The sequence below is a fragment of the Eptesicus fuscus genome, chromosome 3 (assembly GCF_027574615.1).
Source record: "Eptesicus fuscus isolate TK198812 chromosome 3, DD_ASM_mEF_20220401, whole genome shotgun sequence".
In the NCBI taxonomy this organism is placed as follows: domain Eukaryota; kingdom Metazoa; phylum Chordata; class Mammalia; order Chiroptera; family Vespertilionidae; genus Eptesicus; species Eptesicus fuscus.
The window spans coordinates 16235404-16254741 of NC_072475.1; the positions used below are offsets into that span (position 1 = coordinate 16235404).

Here is a 19338-nt window from a genome sequence, read left to right on the forward strand (position 1 = left end):
AGCTGTGTACACAGGACCTGGCCCAGTAAAGGATGTCTTTTCAACCACTAACAGAATGACTGTGCTTTTCATCACTAACGATGCACTGACGAAACGGGGGTTTAAAGCCAACTTCACTACCGGCTATGGCTTGGGTATTCCAGGTAAGTGCACTTGGGATTATGTGTTGCATTGTAACTTTTGGAGCAAAACGATAAAAGCATATAGGACTTCAAGGCCTAAATAAGTTTCAATGCTTGCATTCTATAAAACACTCATTTTCCTCTTCTTAACAAAGATTTTCTTTCTCCCTTTACATCTATTTAACCACTACCTGAATATGTTCAAAGCAGGAATCCACATCGTTTTTCAACAAATCTATTTGGCCCTTCGCTGGTGTGTGAAGAGTCAGTGGATTTTACTCACTGAAGTGGGCCATTTTAAATGTTACAAATGGGGTTGTTGGCACTGTGAGGAAGGAGGACTGTCTGTCACATTCCCTTTGCCAAGAGCATTTTTAGAGAACAGCAGGGAGACAGGCAAGTGAGCTGTTTGAATGCCAACAACATCCAATTAAAAGATTAACATCGTTAACTTCTTAGAGACAAGCAGTGTAAAGCCAGTTCTATGAAGGATGAAGGAATTTGATGCTGATTTTTGCTGGTATGCACAACCTTCTAACCTTCTATTTTTATTATATTCATGTCATAATTAGCAGGGGCATAAAGAACAAAATTGTTTCCTGCCTGCCCATCACGGATACATCTATCTTATATAATAAAAGGGTAATATGCAAATTGACCCTAACGGTGAAACAACCGGTAGCTATGATGCACACTGACCACCAGGGGGCAGACACTCAATGCAGGAGCTGCCCCCTGATGGTCAGTGCACTTCCACAGGGGGGAGCACTGCTCAGCCAGAAGCTGGTTCATGGCTGGCCAGCACAGCTGCAGTGGCAGGAGCCTCTCCCACCGCTGCGGCAGCGCTAAAGATGCCCAACTAACTGCCCAAGCTGGCAGGTGGACATCCCCTGAGGGCTCTTGGGCTGCCAGAGGGATGTCTGATTGCCAGCTTAGGCCCAACCCCCCAGGGAGCAGGCCTAAGCCAGCAGGTGGACATCTCCCAAGGGGTCCTGGACTGAGAGAGGGTGCAGGCCAGGCTGAGGGGGACACCCCCACGCTGAGTGCACAAATTTTTTGTGCACCAGGCCTCTAGTATCTTTATATTCATCTATAATATAACTCTTTGCATTCAACAATCCACAGGGAACTTTTTCTCACTTGCTGCTCCTCTTGGACTATGATTTTTCTTATGCTACTGCCCACGACTCTGTGGTTCTCTCTGGGTGCAAATACATCAGAAAGACAGAATACAGGTTATTGTCTCTATCTATCTTTCCCTTCCCTAGGAGAGCGTGGCCAGTTTGTCTTTAATTAGAATGTCTAGAAAAGAGGTAGGGTGGGAGCTTTGATCCTCATCTGGCCTATTATCCAATCCCAGATCCATCTGTGCAAATACCTGTTCCTCCACTCACACCTGGCCTGGACCTGTGACTGCATCACACAAAGCTGTATGCTTTCAGCTTTATAGCGAATATGAAAATTGACCTGTATGTTATCTATCTTCCCCCTGAATAGAAACGACTATAATTGTGAGAGTCTGTAATGGATGTGCAGGAAAAACATAAAGCCACAATCTGAAAACAATAGGCATCTCTAAAGGGAAAGAACCAATCAAAGCTAACAGTGAAAGGTATATTGGGGGGAAATTTTATAAATCCTGGATATGATTGAAGTGACATAAAAATCATGAAATCTTACTGTTGGCTGTAAAAAATTAATAAGCAGGTCAGCGCTGTAACTTTCTTGTTTAAATTTTAAAATTTCAAAAGGAAGACTTTGAGTAAAAAGTCAGACAAGCTTTATATGTTGCTGATTTCGTAATAAATACTTAAAAACAGTAGAGTGGTATTTCTACGTCTTTAAGGAGAAACTGCTGCAATAAAAAATGTATAGGCATCAATAACATTCATATTTGAATGAAACTGAATTATGTGCTCAGTTCTGCAAAGTATCTTCAAATAGAGCAAGCAAATGCCTAATACCTATTGTACTGGAGGGGAGAGCCTCCCAACCATTTTCTAAGAATAATATCATGGAAAGAACTTTTGAAAGAAGTATTATATTTTCAAAGAAATGGAGGTGAGCATTAAAACCAACTGAACTATAAAAAAATATATTTCTAACCAAAAGGGAGAAAATGTATTCAGAACTCCAAACAATTGAAATGATTATTGGCCATTCCACCACCTGCAACAAAGAAAGCATCTAAAAACAAAATTTTAGAGAATGGTTAGTCTTTAAACCCATATTTTAAATTTTAAGTGAGGAGAGAAGAAAGAAGTGGAAAAAGAGTAAGTTGTGAAAAGGCAGACAGCAATACTAGTAAATCTCTTCTATTAAAAATATTACAGTCACTGGTTTTTATCAGAGTTTCATAATGAGATAAATATCCCACCAAGGATTTTGAAAAATATTATAAGCAATTTCTATTCATGATAAAAGCCGAAAGAGCGTAACTATTGCTTCCCATACAAAATAGAGACCGGATTTTATGGTGTGGAGGTGGGTTATATTTGTTTGCCCTTTTGCTAGATTTCAGCTACTATGATGATGTTATTTAGGGAGTAAATCATTTAGAGAAAATTCCCTTGATTGAAGTTAGAGCAGAGTCTTCCATGACCATCGCTGTGTGGTGTGTATGCTGGGAATGTGTTTTCTCATTCCTCCTGGACACGGGACAGATGCTGCTGGGGAGCAGAAAATTGAGTGATTGAGTTGTCATCAGCACAATCTTCTCCCAGAGAGATTTTTAACACCAAAAAAAAACTGAAAAGCAATTATAGGAACAGGGAATTGGCAGCGGAAGATAATCAAGCTGGTAATGGAAAGAGAGGTTGGGCACACATATCTGTTTATATTGGTGCTCTGCTTGGCTGGTCATTTTGGGAAGAGTGTAAAAGGGATATCATAAATGTTCAGCATTTTTGTGCTTCATTTATCTTCTGAGATATTTTTGGGACAACTTCCAAAGTCTGTATTTGAAATGTAAAACAATTATATACCATGTTTTTGTATCTCCTTTATCCTATTTTTAACATATCCAGTTACATTCAACTGGAATGTAGGAAGTATATTTATTAAGATCAGTCGCCTTCAAATGTCCCCTTATTGCTCTTTTCTGATATCGAGAGTCTTCATTTGGAAGTTAGCTGTACTTATCAGGCAACTGTGGAAGTGGCAGCTGATCACATTGAAGGTTTAGAGCCCTCTCTAGATTGTGGGGCATGTGCCTTAGAGATCAATTGTGTGTCATCTAAAACTGAGCATATGTTGACTAAATGAGGCAGGGTTACTGGAGACTTCATAAAAAGGATATGGGGAAATTCATTTCTTAGCAATATTTTTTCTCTCTCTTGCCACTATGAGTATAAAACTATCAGAAATAAGATTTCAGAGACCACAGAGAATTAAACTTTCAAACTAAAGATTTCTTAATGAAGCTGAACTGCTATATGTTGTTGAAAAGAATAAGAATCCAACTCATGCATGTAAAGAAAATTTTAAAGAGTTTATTTAGACATCTCCTCAGAATTTATTACTTCTAGTCAGTTCAGTAACAACAGACCATTTTGCCCCATTCAGCAATTTTTCATTCAATGCATTCCTCTTACAGAAACAAGTTAATTTTTCTAGACTCCTAGCATATAACCTTTAACATCTTTCACTAGAGCACAAAAAGGAATTACAATTTTCAAATCTTTACAAATGTTTTTATTCATATTTTAATTCAGATATTTAAACTTCCATTCAACAAATATATATTTTTCCAATTAAATAAAGCTTGACTATATTAGTAAAAGAGTAAAATTATCAATCAGTTTATCTATGGTTAAATTACTGTCATTGAGACATAATGATTTTACATAATGACGTTAACAAGCTATGAAAACAAGGTAATGAGATAATTTAAAAATAACTAGTGGTGACTAACATTCTATAAGTATATTAAGATATTTGATCATAGATATGTAATTAGGCCATCAACTTTTTAAATAAATATAATTGATATTAAAGTACAGATTTTAAATAGAATATGGAAATACAAACACATGTACACCACGTTTTAAACCTTCCATTTTCTAAAGGAGAAGTAATACTAGAAAGATAAAATATAAAGTTAACTAAAATATTAATGTTTGCCTGTAGAATATTTAGTTGTCTTCACCCATTTATTATCTCACTAATCTGGTTAAAAAATATGTGTTCAAGAAACAAATTGATAATTACATTTACAAGAACCCCCTTAATAGTATTACATTTGATATATGTAACCTACTTCTCTCATAGGGCAAAGATTTGTAGAAATAACCAGCCAGGCCATGTCTTCCTTAAAATATTCTTTTATTAAGATAACTTAGATTTGGGTTGAAAAGCATAATTTTTCAAAGTTGAAAATAAGGTATACAAATAGCTCCAATTATTGTTGTAAGATACCCAGAGGAATGGATTAGGTATGATTTCTTGTTGTTTATAGTTATCTGGAGGGGAAAGAAATACAGTTGGCATCTGGAAGAAAAAATATTAACTTAAAATTATCAATGCAAAAGATGACTTGTAAATGTTACTATTTTTGTTGTTAAGAATGTTATTTATTGAGTATTCAATGTATTCATATTAATATGCTAAATACATTTTATTTTTTTAACTTACTTTCATGATACACATAAGACATAAATAAGACTTGTTTCCATTAGAGAGTCAAGGAAACTGATTCTCAGAAAGATTTTATTTGTTCCAGGTCAAAAATAAATAAAAAGGAAATGGCTAAATTGCAGATCAAACCAAGGTCATATGATTAGTAAGCCCATGGTTTAACCACCATTCAACTTCAAGTAAAATGTATTTGTATATTAATATGAATACATTGAACGCTCAGTGAGGAGGAATCGGTTGTGTTGGACCACCCCTCACTTGCTGTGCTGAATGGCACCATTTTCTCCTCTCCCACATGAAAGCACTCCTCCTCAATAACTACATGTAGACTATTTTTTAGAAAAAGAAACTCTAATCATTTTTCTAAAATAGCTTGAAATAGGTGATGGGTATTGATAGTTGCTGGACCAGTTTTTTGTTTTGGTTCATTTTTTTAGTAAGTATACTATAACTATAGTAACTCTCTTTATTAGAGCGTAATAGTATAATCGGTGCTCTCAGATTTGGGACTTCAATCTAGATTCTAAAACAACACAAATGATTCTTTTCAAGTGCCATTACATGTGGTCATCATAAATTGAGAAAGTCTATGGAGATTAGTACAATTTAGCTTTGAAACCACGTTAACTTAAATTGTGTCTCCTTGAAAACAATATAATAGTTCATGATTAATTTTCTCTTATAGCTTTTAAAATACAGGTTTCCCTCTTCCTTATTTTTATCAAATGCTCAGGCTTCCTGATTATGCCTGTCCATGTGCAGTGCAGGGAAAGAGGCATTAGGCCCCTCCATACCCAAGCATCATCTTCCTTCCAAATCCCACGTGGCCCCCCACAGAGACCCTGATATCAGCATGTAGCTATGCCTCTTAAGCCATAATTCAAAAACACTTTGAGCCCAGCCGGGTGGCTCAGGGGTTGAGCATCCACCTGTGAACCAGGAGGTCACAGTTCGATTCCAAGTCAGGGCACATGCCCGGGTTGTGGGCTCAATCCCCAGTGTGGGGCATGCAGGAGGCAGCCGATCAATGATTCTCTCTCATCATTGATGTTTCTATCTCTCTCTCCCTCTCCCTTCCTCTCTGAAATCAATAAAAATATATTAAAAAAAAAAAAAAACACTTGGAGGGAAGTAAACCCTTCTCTGTGTGTCAGATTACAGATGTCTCCTTAAAACCAAACAAACAATTCCAGGACACAGCAGCACCCACTCTTTTCAAACAATGAATCCTTCCAGTAGATGTCTTTCTGCTCAACTCAAACTCTGGAAACCACCTCCAGCCTCCAGAACTACTTAGTTGCTTCCTGTCCAATCTCTTCATTCTTCTCCTATCTCTTCATGTGCTAAGCACATTCCATGACTCTAACGCTGCGTTTGGAGTTCAGCCCCCAAATTCCTTTGCAGAGTTTCCATTTTCTTTTTACTATTTTCTCCCAGCTGGCTACACTTTGAGTTTCCAGCCTGGTCCAACTTTGGTCCCACCAAAAGGCAACATCCACATTTCTATACAATAAAGGGTTGGAGGTATCATTTTCATGGTGAAGCCAAGAGTTCTCTCTATGCTTGGGTAGCACTCCAGTGGTTGTTGCTTGTATGTTCATTTTGGGATGGAGGAATTGATTGAAGAAAGATTCACAAAGATTGTGAGGGAGGGGTGTGTCATGACCCATGCTCTGACGCCAAGGAGATGCTTAAGGTTCTGTCCACAGTCTTCTCAAGTCCTGTCTCTGGCTTTGACACTATTCTTTCTGAGACGTTCTGAGCAACTATGTGTATAGTCTTACTCAATAGCAAAGCTGGCTCAACCATGTGCTGCTTAAAGGGGCTTGTTTAAAGGGACAGAAATGGGGTGGGTACTCCACAATCCTCTATTTGTCATTGCTTTATCTTATACAATAAATATTATTTCCCCATAGAGCCCTGCAAGGAAGACAGTTTTCAGTGTAAGAATGGAGAGTGCATTCCACTGGTTAATCTCTGTGACAGTCTTCCACACTGTCAGGATGGCTCCGATGAAGCACACTGTGGTATGTATGCTTTACTTTAGGAAAATCGTTTTATCACTTTAGCCTCTAAATTTGGATTCTACAAGTGTGAAAGGAAGATTATGAATGTGTTTCTTAGGACATGTTTTAATGCTTCGGCATATGGACATCTCCCAATGATGTCAGCACCTCTGTTCCCACTCTAGGTAAGAGGAAAGTTACAATGCAGGCCCCAATTATTTATTTACTGTTTAAATTTACTACACTTAATAACTAATCGAGGACAATTCATATTTAGGGAGAAAGCATAAAATACCACGGAGAGACAATAGCCCACACCACTTGAGTGCCACTCCTATTGAAGATTATACTCTGAGCATTGCCTATACGTAGAGGCACCCTCATCTTTATTTATAACTGATTTACGTAGATATGGTTCTTTCATTCCTGTTTCTTCATAATCTACTACTCCTGCATTCATTGAGTCTAAGTGAGTCAGCCCCACTCCAAATCTTTATAATATCATGAGTAATGGCTACTTTTACTATGTCTTACTTTTGTTTTTAAGCAAATATTGAATGCTACTTATTCTGTGCCATGCACTATAACTAAGTGCAGTAAAACAATCTTACCATATAAGAATTAGCTCTATTTTAGCCATGAGAAAACTGTTATATAAGGCGAAAAATGAAGTCTACCAAATTTGTACCAGTATTTTCAACTTGGGCCTTTCAACATGCTCTTAAGAAAAATTACAACCAATCTCTAAACTCTAAATAATAAGAACATTGCGCATTTAATTCGGAGTCCATCCTTTACTTGTATAAACTTATGTCAAAATGACCTGTGTCTAATCTCTTTAGTGCGTCTCTTCAATGGCACGCTGAGCAACAATGGTTTGGTGCAGTTCAGGATCCAGAGCATATGGCATGTAGCTTGTGCTGAGAACTGGACCACACAGATTTCAAATGATGTTTGTCAGCTGCTGGGACTAGGGTAAGTAATTCTACTCAGCTCTCCTTTTGAGAATCTCAGACTTTTGAATTGGTATCAAACTGGGTTTATTAAGATACTTAAAATTTATGGAATTTATGAATTTAGAAAGTACACACAAGCAAAAGGGAGAAAAAATCTTTATTACCCCATTCTCAAAATACATTTCACTATTAATAGCTTTTCAATAAATATGACATAAATATAAGTATATAGAAAGATTATAAAATCATGCAAACTAATACATTATGTTCTACTTTATAGCCTACTTATACATGCATATTTCTGATATCATTAACTATATTCTATAGATTATTATTTTAAAGAAATTAAATATTTCATTATATGCTATATCATAATATATATAACTAATTACAAGCATGCAGAGAACATACTTTTCCTATATCTTTGTAACATGTTTACAATATTTTTCTTGTTGTTGTTGTTTTGGAAAATTTATAGCAGTGTAATTGTTATGAGAAAAGATATGTAAAAGTTTAAGACTTTCCAAAGAAGTATGTCAAAAGTATCTCAAAAGTTGTCCAATTATGTCATTTTTTTCTGCCCTGAATTGGGGAATGATTTTTCTAATTTGTTCTAAAAGATATATAAGGTTACAAAGAGATATAATTTCAGTCCACATCTACAAATACCCTCAGTATTTGGCAATTATCTCAGCTTTTCCTAATTCATAAAAAATAGAATTGATTGCTTTCCTCATAAGGGGCCCTTCTTTCTAATTGATTAATAAGTCATATAATAGTCGTCATGCTACACAACACAGATTTTTTAAATTTATTTTCAAATGTTTATTTTTTAACCCAAAACATATTTTTCACTAGAAATACCATCAGTATAATGGTAAGGTCTTCATGCAACCCATAATGGCTAATCTACAGTAGACTGGGAGAGTTACACTGTATATTATTATCAAGTGCCTAGCAACCACATAGACATATTTTACAATAAGAAAATGTGTCGAGGCTCCAGTCAGAGTGTCAGAAATGCTCCGTAACTTTTTACAATTGGATTGAAAGCTATCAACTCCCTTTACCTCCTAAAGTGCTGGTCCTTTAGAATGGGAACTTCCCAACTCCAAGCCTCATTCAAGCGTTGTCAGGCTCAATAGAAAGTCAGTCTCTATCAAAGGGAGCAAATGAGTGTTATCATCCATTATGTAAAAAATTATCAGTTTGGTTTGTACCTATTAGTTGGAATCTTCCTGCACTTTGTATGTATTATCCTTTTTGCTATACATTGTACCGTGTATTCTAACAAAAACCCTTTCAACATGGGTGGCTTTGAGACATATAGAGTCTTGAAGGCAGGTGAGTTACAGGGAAATGATGGTTTTTTGATAAAGAGTCAACCAAATACCAAATTGACAGTTTTTTTCTTATTCTGACTTCAAGCAAGGCACTGGCTAAATGGCATTGATTCCAGGCTCCCACTTTAATGTTGATTTCAGTTCAGTGGTGAGTTCCTACAGGTGAGGCCCTAGGAAGTCATTTGCTCCCACTACTAGAGTTGCCAATAACGCCGAGGAGCCGTTTTACGGACTCAGGAACTTAGTAAAGAGTAGGCTGAGGAGATTGGTACCTTGACCTCGTTTCCATGGCTGATGAATCCGCAGGATAAGTACAATGGGCTTTCACCACGCAGGGGCTTGTGCTCCAATTCACCACCTTTCTAAGCATCCCTATATGATTAAAAACATAAGAGTTTTTTCTACTGTGGTTTGCGAATCTTTAACTAGTTTCCTGGAAGACATAGGGGATTAAGATGAGTCATTTACAGAAATTTTCTTTTAGTGAGTTTGAATGACATTTGTTGAGTGCTAGCAGAGTACAGATCCCTACATTGCATGAAAGAATGTACTGGAAAGGAAACATATATTTTATTACTTTTTAACAGTTGCTAAAATAAATATATCATGTTGATTCCTCCCGGATCGGAAATCTAAGCATTAGCAATGATACTGTGTCTGTCCCATGGATGAATAAGACATTATTTCTGCTTCAAATGTGGTAGGGATAGACACATAAATAGATCATTACAATATAATGTGATAAAGTCAGTGTGCTCTAGGAGAACCTGCTCAATTTGTGCATGTCAGGAAAGGCCTCCTAGAAAATGGCCAGGGCTGAGTGAATGACAGCCAATTCCACACACTGTGCACTGTCTATTTGCATGTTTTCCCCAGCCAGATTTTCCTCTCTAGTTCACTGACCTCATTTCCTATGAATCACACTCCTTCCATCTGGAGACAGGGACAGAGAACTAGATTTTTATTTTTTTTAAATGTGTATAAAGCAAGCAGTCCATCCCACTGCCTTTGATGCAATGTTTTTGGTGAAGGTCAGACACTCGCTTTCTTCAGAAATGAGTCAGGTAATCTCTGCAAAGACTTTAATCTTCGGGCCTGCACCTATTAAATAGTCTCTGTAGTGCCCTGGTAATTGAAAGAAAGTTATAGCCTTAATGAGAATTTGTCTGGACTGGCAACTCAGTGAGTTTAAAATGATGTGTTTGGTACCCTGGAAAGTAATTTAGCAGTCAATTTATTAAAAAGGCACTGTGGTCTCTCACGATTATTTATGCAGATAGGCTACAAAACGCAATTCCCCAAAGATTCTAGTAAATCGTATGAGGCAGATTTCATCAGCCTTCCCTTTTCAAAATGAAACATTTCCATTCCCTGCCATTTATAGCATGCATAACTAAAAAGTACCTTGGACAACATTTTCATGTCTCTGATCAAAGCGTTTTATTCTGATGCAAGAATAAATGTTCAAAACACTTGAGTGGTGATTTTTAAGGTGATAACTGTAGTTTTTAGTGAAGCACTCTGCACTGTTGCTTACCCAGTGAATGAACTATGCAATTGATTTGCCTTGCTAAGCCATTAAAAACTAGAAGTCATTATTCTTCTAAAAAAAGTATTTCAAACTGTTCAACTTTTAAATAATGCTGTATTTCTCTGAAACCAGGAGCAATTTTGATTAAAACTAATAAAATCTAATATATTTTCTTCCTACTTTCTTTCAATGTTTTTCTTCTTTCTCTTTTCTTATTTTTTTCTTCTTTATTTTCACTCCCTTCCTTATTTCCTTACTCTCGTCCTCCTTTTCTCTCTTATTTCCTTCCATTCTCTTCCTTTTTCTATAAAATTATCTTTTCAAAAGAAAGGGGAGTGACTTATAGAAAAACATATGTAGTAAGATTAACAGAGTGTTAGGTAAAAATAATGCCCAAGAAAAAAAGAGGCAAATCTGTGAAACATTCAGGGTCGGCATAATTACTAATATTTGTGTCTGAGATTTCTGGAAACCCTCGCAAAAAAAGGAAAACATTAAAAATCAGATGACTTTAATTCTGAGATAACACACATGCCACCAGTTCCATAGGGAAGACAGGTTTCTCCTGACACTAAATTCTAAAGGAAGTGTTGCATATATGTCCTTATAACACATTGAAAGAAATAGGTGCACTGAGAAAACTTCATAGTAAATGCGGAGGTGTGTGTTGTATGCCTGTTATTCAACAATGAACTCCAATGTCAGCTGAGAAAATAATGTTACAAATTGTTGTAGAGCGGGAGAGAATTCACCCACTCTCCCCTCCTTTAGTTCTTTTGGCTGGACTAGTTATAAAATAATAAAATTGACACAAGGCTGGATTAGCAGGAGAAAATTTTAATACATGTGCACAGGAGAGTCACAATATGATGCCCAAATCATAAAATGAGGCTTGAAGAAGTGAGGAAACCAAGCACCTTCCTATACTTTTTAGACAATAAATTTGTGAGAAACTGACAAGACAAAGCAAGTTGGTGCTCATTAGAAAGGAATCTAAGCAGGTTTGGATATTCCTTAGAGAGGAATCTAAACGAAGTTTGGGCTTGGGTAGTAAATCAGTAAAGGCGTTTGTTTACACAAGCTTTCCAGCTCTGGATTTTATAACTCTTGTGACAAGGTTGTCTCTCAGCCCTTCAGAAGGGAGGGCATCTATCATGGAGATTTATTTCCTGCTTTTAGGGGGACAGAGGAGAGTCGGAGAGCTCTTCTTGCTCTTGCTGTTTCTCTGGTGATTTTAGTTCTAAATAGTCGGTATGCCTTTGTAGAATATCTTGGGGCAGCCTACCCTGACTCCCAACAAAGTGAATCAAGGATATACAACAACGGATTAAGGCCAAGTTGTCCAAGGTGTTGTCCATAGATCCTGTTTCTGACAGTCTCCCCTCAGTATCACATCCTTCAGCCATATTTTTGGTAGGAGATGCCGAGTTTGTTTCCTTCCCCAAACCATTCCATCTGTAAGATAACCGAGAGCAGCTACAGACTGACCCATCAATCTCCCGCTTGTTCTTCATACAGTAGCGTTACCCATTGGACCAGCTGGGACCTCGGTTCTTTTCATCGATGTAGAAGGGATTTTAAGGTCAATGAAAATGCAAGTAAAGCAAAATGGGGTTTATTGAAGATACACTACAAAAGAGAGGACCAGTCGAGAGAGAGAGAGAGAGAGAGAGAGAGAGAGAGAGAGAGAGCATGGCCCCAACCCCTGCGCTTCAAAGAGGGATTTTCTGGGTGGAGACTTCCATTTGCATTCAGGGATGATTGACAGAAACTACCTTTCTTCTGGGCATGCCCTTACCCATAATGCATATAGAAAAACCCCACAGGGGGGCGGGGTCAAAAGGAAAATGCAAATTTTATGATAATTAGTCCAGGATCCTAGTAAGGTCACAGTGAGGTCATGTCCTTTTCCTCTGAGCTTGGTGGAAGAACCTGCCCGCTGGTGGTCTGCTGGGCCCCGCATAGACAGGCGGTCTGAAGGCAATGTTGGCCCGTCCCCTGTTCAGGATGCCAGGGCCGGCCCCACCCCAGCCGCTCAAGTCTAACTTCCTGCCTAACAGTAGGTTGCACAAAGGAGGAAATGGATGAAGTGAAGATCATTTCTTCTCTTGGCATTTCTTTCCTTCTGTGTGCCACAGGATTTTAGGAGTCGAGGTCAGAAAACCTAAAATGAACCAAGCTTACCTGTTGGCTAAAAGCTATCACGGTGCTGGGGGAATGCTAGGCGTGTTGCTCTAAATGTGGCAAATGAACAAGCAATTGTAGTTGCAATGTGTCTGCTGCTTACGGGGAGGCTTCGCCACCCTTTGCCTTAAATCCTTTTAATTCACTGATCCCTCGCCTATTAAAATGCTCTCCCTTACCTTCTGCCCTGCCAAATCAATCCTCATTCTTTCCCTCCAATCTGAAAAGGAACGTCCATTCTTCTCTTTAAAAAATCCTTTTCAGCCTAATCCCACCTGGCTCCATTCATTACGTAAACCTTTTGGGAGTGTGAAATGAGCCCCAGGGCCTGGCTGCTGCTTTCACAGCATCGGTTATTCTTTTTAGCTTTAATGTGTCCCAAAGCTTCAAACATCCCTACCTAAGCTCCTGCTTTAGGGAGGAATGCTTATCACAGCTAACAGTCTGGGGGCGAGACAAAGAGCGAAACCTAAGCAGGGCCTGGGAAGAAAGGCAGATTTAATGCTGTGCAGGACGCCTTGGGGGAGCCTTCTTTCTCTCTCTAGAATTCATCCCTGAGTATAAGTATTTTTATATACTCGGTGTACAACCTCAAAAATAATAATAATGAGTTGCATCTGTGTGCTTTTTTTACTCATACAGAATAAGGTTTCTCTGAAGCCAGGGAGCCCTGTGAGGGTGCACAGCCCATAAAAATGGAAATAAAGATTTAGAAGTAGGTAGTCAGGAGGCATTAGCATGTCAAAAAGGCAGTGCTATCTGGGTTTTTCTATGTGATACCAAACTCCTGATTTCCGGCAGCTATGCAAATATGTGATAGAGTTATCTGAATCTGCAGAGCTGGACCGGTTTTCAGGATTTAAAATATGCCAACTCTAGTTGTAATCTGGACAGAGTGCCTCTCTAAAAATTAACAACTAATTTCCTTGCAAGAAAAAGAAATTGAGGCAGGAATTTAGTTGCATGTTTAATATTCGCAGAACTTAATATAACGTATTCTCTCTCAACAGTTTAAGTTTTTAGTTCTGAGATTTTGTTTTTCAAAGAATGACCGCATAAAATTGCTAACCTTTTATTTTGCCAAGAACATTTTAAATGTATTTTTATTATTTCCATTATTTCTTTTTTTAAATATATTTTTATTGATTTCAGAGACAAAGGGAGAGGGAGAGAGAGAAACAACAATGTGAGAGAGAGTCATTGATTGGTTGCCTCCTACACGTTCCCTACTGGGGATCAAGCTCATAACCCTGGCATGTGCCCTTGACCGGAATCGAACATGGGACCCTTTCAGTCTGCAGACCGACACTCTATCCACTGAGCCAAACCAGCTAGGACTCCATTATTTCTTAAAATAAAAAATAAGTTGTTTTAATTTTTTTTTTTTTTTTTGCCACTTATGTTCTGTTTACTGTGAATACAAACTGGAATAAATTGTGTTCAGCCTAGAAAAGGATGAGTTCACCTTGGCAGGATTTCAAATGCAGGTAGTCTGTCTCAAATTAATTTCCCAGTTCTGACATCCAGCACTGACTCCAGAAAATGTTCGCATGAACTAATAGACTGTATACACCACTCCTGGATTGCTGATACCAATATTTCCTGCAAAAATTTAATTAATTATGTGATTATGTTGTTTTTTCCTAAAAAAGGGTTTTGTCTAATTATTCCCAATAACCCCAAACAACATATCTGTACCATTCACTGCAGTTTATTTTCTCATGGAAAATTTGAGACTAAATATGTAGAGAGGACAATCTCAGAATATAAAATAATATGTGTGTGTGTGTGTGTGTGTGTTCATATGCATATGTAATCTCTATTTTTCTCATCCAGATAGTGAAAACATCCCTAAGGATCAGTATTTAAACATACCATGGCAGAATAATTAGCATTTACTAAATTCTTTATTCTTTAAATACATTCTTTATTTACTATGTTCTTTATTCTTAAGGCTTTGTCTCTAGTCTTCTTTTATCTGGAATAGGCTTATGGTAAATATATACCCGCCAGTCCCAACATAGGGCAATGCCAATGGTAGGTGTGTAATAAATAGATGCTAGATAAACAGACCCGGAGACAGGGAAGCATCGATCAGACTGTCAAACCTCAGAGGGAAGGTAGAGGAGGGTGGGGGAAAGGGAGAGAGATCAACCAAAGGACTTGTATACATGCATATAAGCCTAACCAGTGGTCACGGACAACAGGGGGGTGGGGGCATGCATGGAGAGGGGTTTGGTATGGGACTGGGGGGATGAGGACAAATAAGTGATACCTTAATCAATAAAGAAATTTTAAAAAATAAAGATTAAAAAGCCCTTTAAAATTAAAAAAATAAATAGATGATAGATAAAAACTGATTTCTAAATAAATTTTCAATGTTTTTCTAATTTAAGTTTGTCCAGATTTTGTTTTAGAGAAATTAATGCATCCTTCCCATCCAGGGCCTACCTCAAAAGAGATAAGCAAGGGATAGAATAAAATCAGCTGGAGATAATAGAAGCATCTTAAATCCACATCTTTGAGGTGGGTTTATTCTAATAACAACAATATTCAAAATCCTATATAATAAAAGGCTAATATGCAAATCGACCTAACAGCAAAACGACTGGTCACACTGACCACTAGGGGGCAGCTCCTGCCTTAAGCGTCTGCCCCCTGGTGGTCAGTGTGCTCCCACAGGGGGAGCACCACTGAGCCAAAAGCCAGGTTCACAGCTGGCGAGTGCAGGGGCAGTGGTGGGAGCCTCTCCTGCCCCCGCAGCAGCGCTAAGGATGTCCAACTCCCGGGGGGAGTAAGCCTAAGCCATCAGTCGGACATCCCCCAAGGGCTCCTGGACTGTGAGAGGGTGCAGGTCAAGCTGAGGGACCCCCCTCCCCCGCCCCAGTAAATGACTTTCCTGTACCAGGCTTCTAGTCTACACTAATAAAAGAGAAAGATGCAAATTGACCATACCTTCACGGCGCCAGGATGAGGGACCCCCCTCCCCCGCCCCAGTAAATGACTTTCCTGTACCAGGCTTCTAGTCTACACTAATAAAAGAGAAAGATGCAAATTGACCATACCTTCACGATGCCCACCAGCCAATCAGGAGTGAGTATGCAAATTAACACAACAAAGATGGCAGGTTGATTTGCATACACAGGTGCCTAGTGCTGGGGGCGGGCGGGAGCTTGCATTGTCACCATGGCGATGATGCAGGCGTTCCGAACCGCTCCAGCAGCTACAGGCCTCTGGGCAGTGTGGGAAGGCGGAAAGGTGGCTCTGGGCTGGAGCCAAGGCAGAAAGGTGGCTCCAGCCAGAGCTAAGGCAATGCCGGCAACCAGGGGAAGGAAGGCCCATTCTTGCATGAATCTTCATGCATCAGGCCTCTAGTATAATATAATCTATATAATAAAAGCCTAAGCGACCAGAACAACTGGTTGCTATGATGGGTACTGACCACCAGAGGGCAGATGCTCAATGCAAGAGCTGCCCCCTGGTGCTCAGTGCGCTCCCATGGGGGAGTGCTGTTCAGCCAGAAGCCAGGCTCATGGCTGGTGAGTGAGCTGAGCAAATAGGAGCATCAAGCAGGCGGGCGGTAAGGAGCGAGCATCCCCTGAGGGGTCCTGGACTGTGAGGGGGCGCAGGCCAGGCTGAGGGACGCACCCCCCCCTCCCCAGTGCATGAATTTCATGCACCGGACCTCTAGTCCAATAATAATCTCCAAAACCACTTACTGAGCACTTTGTATGTTAAGGGCTTCATGTCTCATGTTATTTAATCTTCACAACAACCCTATAAGGTTAAATGATCATTGTATCCCCATTGTAAAGATGAGGTAACAAAAGAACCTACTAATTGAGAATTTGTCCAATTGTACTCCTGGTAGGGCCAGGGTTTTAAGCCTATAACCTGACTCAAAGCTCAAGCCTCTTCTTACCCACTAATTACTAATCATTAAATCAATCTTTGACTATTGCAGTCTTAATCAATCATTTTAAAACCTTGTTAAAATGTGCAATAAAATAAAATCCAATATTTCAGATGAAAAAATAAAAAGAAGTACAAGATACTAAATTCTGAGGCTTTACATATAGACTCTATTGTTCCAGCTCTCTAGTCAGTGAATCAATGGTATAGGACAAATACTCCTTCTGTTTCTTTAAGGCATTGTCTCCCTTGAAAAAGAGAAAATAACCTCTACTGAGGTTTTCTCCTCTTATTGGTCATAACTTCAATGAGTATTCTTGGAAATTCCCTACACAGATAGAAAAGGGTGAGTGTTAGCTTAGTCTGTGGAAGACATTGAACTTTCTTTGGAAAAGGCAATGGATGAGTTCATCATGCTACCCAAAAAGGTAGGATCTGCATCATCTCCCTGCTAACCAGTAGATGATAGCAGGAATGGGTTTCCACCCCAAAGGCATAGTTTTATATGAAAACTAAAATCTAGAGTAAATAAAGGGCAGAAAATAAGATTAAGAGTTGAGAAGCTGAGCATCTCCAGCTGAGCCTCCAGAAGAAAGTCAGAATAATTGAGAGACATCTTCAATTAAAACTCACAGTTGAGAGCAGGGATATAAAAGATTTTCAGGGAAAATGAAGACTAGGGATTGAATTACTTCTGTCACATCCCATTCTGGCTCACCAGGTGACATTTGGAAGTCCAGGCTGGCTTTTTCAGAGCAACACATATCTGATGGCTTTACATTAGGGCTTGTTAGGCTTTGAATTGAATGGAATGCTAAGCATGAAAGATTTTCTTTTTCTAGATTGTTCTTTGGCAACATGCATTTTTTTAAAGGATGAATTATGCAACCATATGATGCAATGATTCTGTGAGGTTGTCATTAAATTGACCCTTAGGGAAAACTATTGGACAATATAAATAAGTCAATATAAAGAAGTCAAAATCAGATGCCCAAGGTATATATACACTAATTTTAACTTTAAGTAACATATAAGCATGCAAACAAGAACTTAAGGTATTAAGCAAAAATTAAAATTATACCCATGTCATTATGGTAATTCTATTAATTTGTACCATCTTTTAGGTAGCAAAACACTTGAAGTTTTTTATTAAAATGTTCATTTATGTGTATGGAATTCCATAATTTCTTTCAGTATCCACCGTTTGCAGTTTTTTATTTGTGCTTTGTTTTGTCTCTATGTGTGTTTTCCCTAGGAGTGGAAATTCATCAATGCCAGTCTTCTCCACTGGAGGTGGACCGTTTGTAAAACTAAACACAGCATCTAATGGCAGCTTAATACTAACACCAAGGTGGGTCCCAAAATCTGTTCTTGAATAAGTTGCACATAGACTGGAAAGAAGATAGATTTCGAAGCCAATCAGATTTTAATTCCACCACATACTAGCCACATAATCTTGGAAGTTCTTTATCTTTTTTATTCTTCAGGTAATCTCAAACGATCTCTAATTGATCCTATCTGATAACATCGCCTAACCCCCATAGAAATGGCAAGACAGTCAAACAAGATATTGTATATGTAATTGTTTAGCACACTGACAGCTATCCAGTAGGTTCCAATTGCATGTCCTTTTCATCCTTACTCTCAGATTCATAAACAAGTAAGTCCTATTGAAAGAAATTGTGAGCCCTAGCCAATTTTGCTCAGTGGATAGAGTGTGGGCCTGCTGAATGAAGGGTCTGGGGTTCAATTTCAGTCAAGGGCACATACCTCAGTTGCAGGCCCGATCCCTGGCCCTGATTGGGGCATGTGAAGGAGGCAACCAATCGATGTGTCTCTCTCACATCCATGTTTCTCTCTCTCTGTCTCTCCCCTCCCTTCCACTCCCTCTAAAAATTAATGGAAAAAATATCCTCCATTGAGGATCCACAACAAAAAGAAAAAAAAGAAAGAAATTGTGGGAGTTGGGATAAATTGGTCCAATGTGGATCAGGTTAAAAAGAGCAACACAAGTTAGCTATCATCAAAAGAGGAGAATGAGGAAAAAGTCATGGGAATCTTTTCTCTGCCTTACCAAATAGAACCTGGATACAAAGTGAGGCAGTCCAGACTTCTAGTTGTGCCTACATATTCTCTTTTGCTCTTTAAAATTAGATTCACTTTTATAGCTTTTACTAATGTTTTACAAAGCAACATTCTTTTCATATTCAAAGATCTGTTTTAGCTTAGATTATGTCATTTCCCCTGTCTGAGCATTAATGGTAATTTTTGTTGAAATTGACTTCTGAATCTCACAGTTCCATTAAAGGCCAGCTGTGGGTGGGAAGAAGTAACTGCAGGACGAAGCCATCACTACACACAGGGTTTAGGATGTCATCGTTGGTGCATTAGCTTGTTTAACAAACTTAATGGTGAAAAATGAAATTATAAAATTATTCAGCTATTCATGAAAAGGTACCATTTCTGTGAGGTCAACCAGTAATGAACTGATAAAGGAGGATTTTTTTGTACCCAAGGACTTTGCAGGGGCATGTTTTATATGAATGTTTGCTGGGCCTTGAGATTATCAGTCTCATGGGATGAAGCAAGCAGACTTCTAGATTTCCTTTCTATATGGCAGGTCTAAATTTACATTACTGTTATAGATCT

General features: G+C 38.5%; 1 protein-coding gene across 1 annotated transcript in view; it reads left to right on the plus strand.

Moving 5' to 3' along the window:
- Positions 1 to 19338, plus strand: part of TMPRSS15 (transmembrane serine protease 15) — a 105838-nt gene that overhangs the window by 69192 nt on the left and 17308 nt on the right. The window contains exons 16-19 of the mRNA XM_054710925.1: positions 3 to 143; positions 6674 to 6784; positions 7606 to 7738; positions 17945 to 18040. Of these exons, the coding sequence (XP_054566900.1) occupies positions 3 to 143; positions 6674 to 6784; positions 7606 to 7738; positions 17945 to 18040 (481 nt within the window). The remainder of the gene's footprint in view (positions 1 to 2; positions 144 to 6673; positions 6785 to 7605; positions 7739 to 17944; positions 18041 to 19338) is intronic.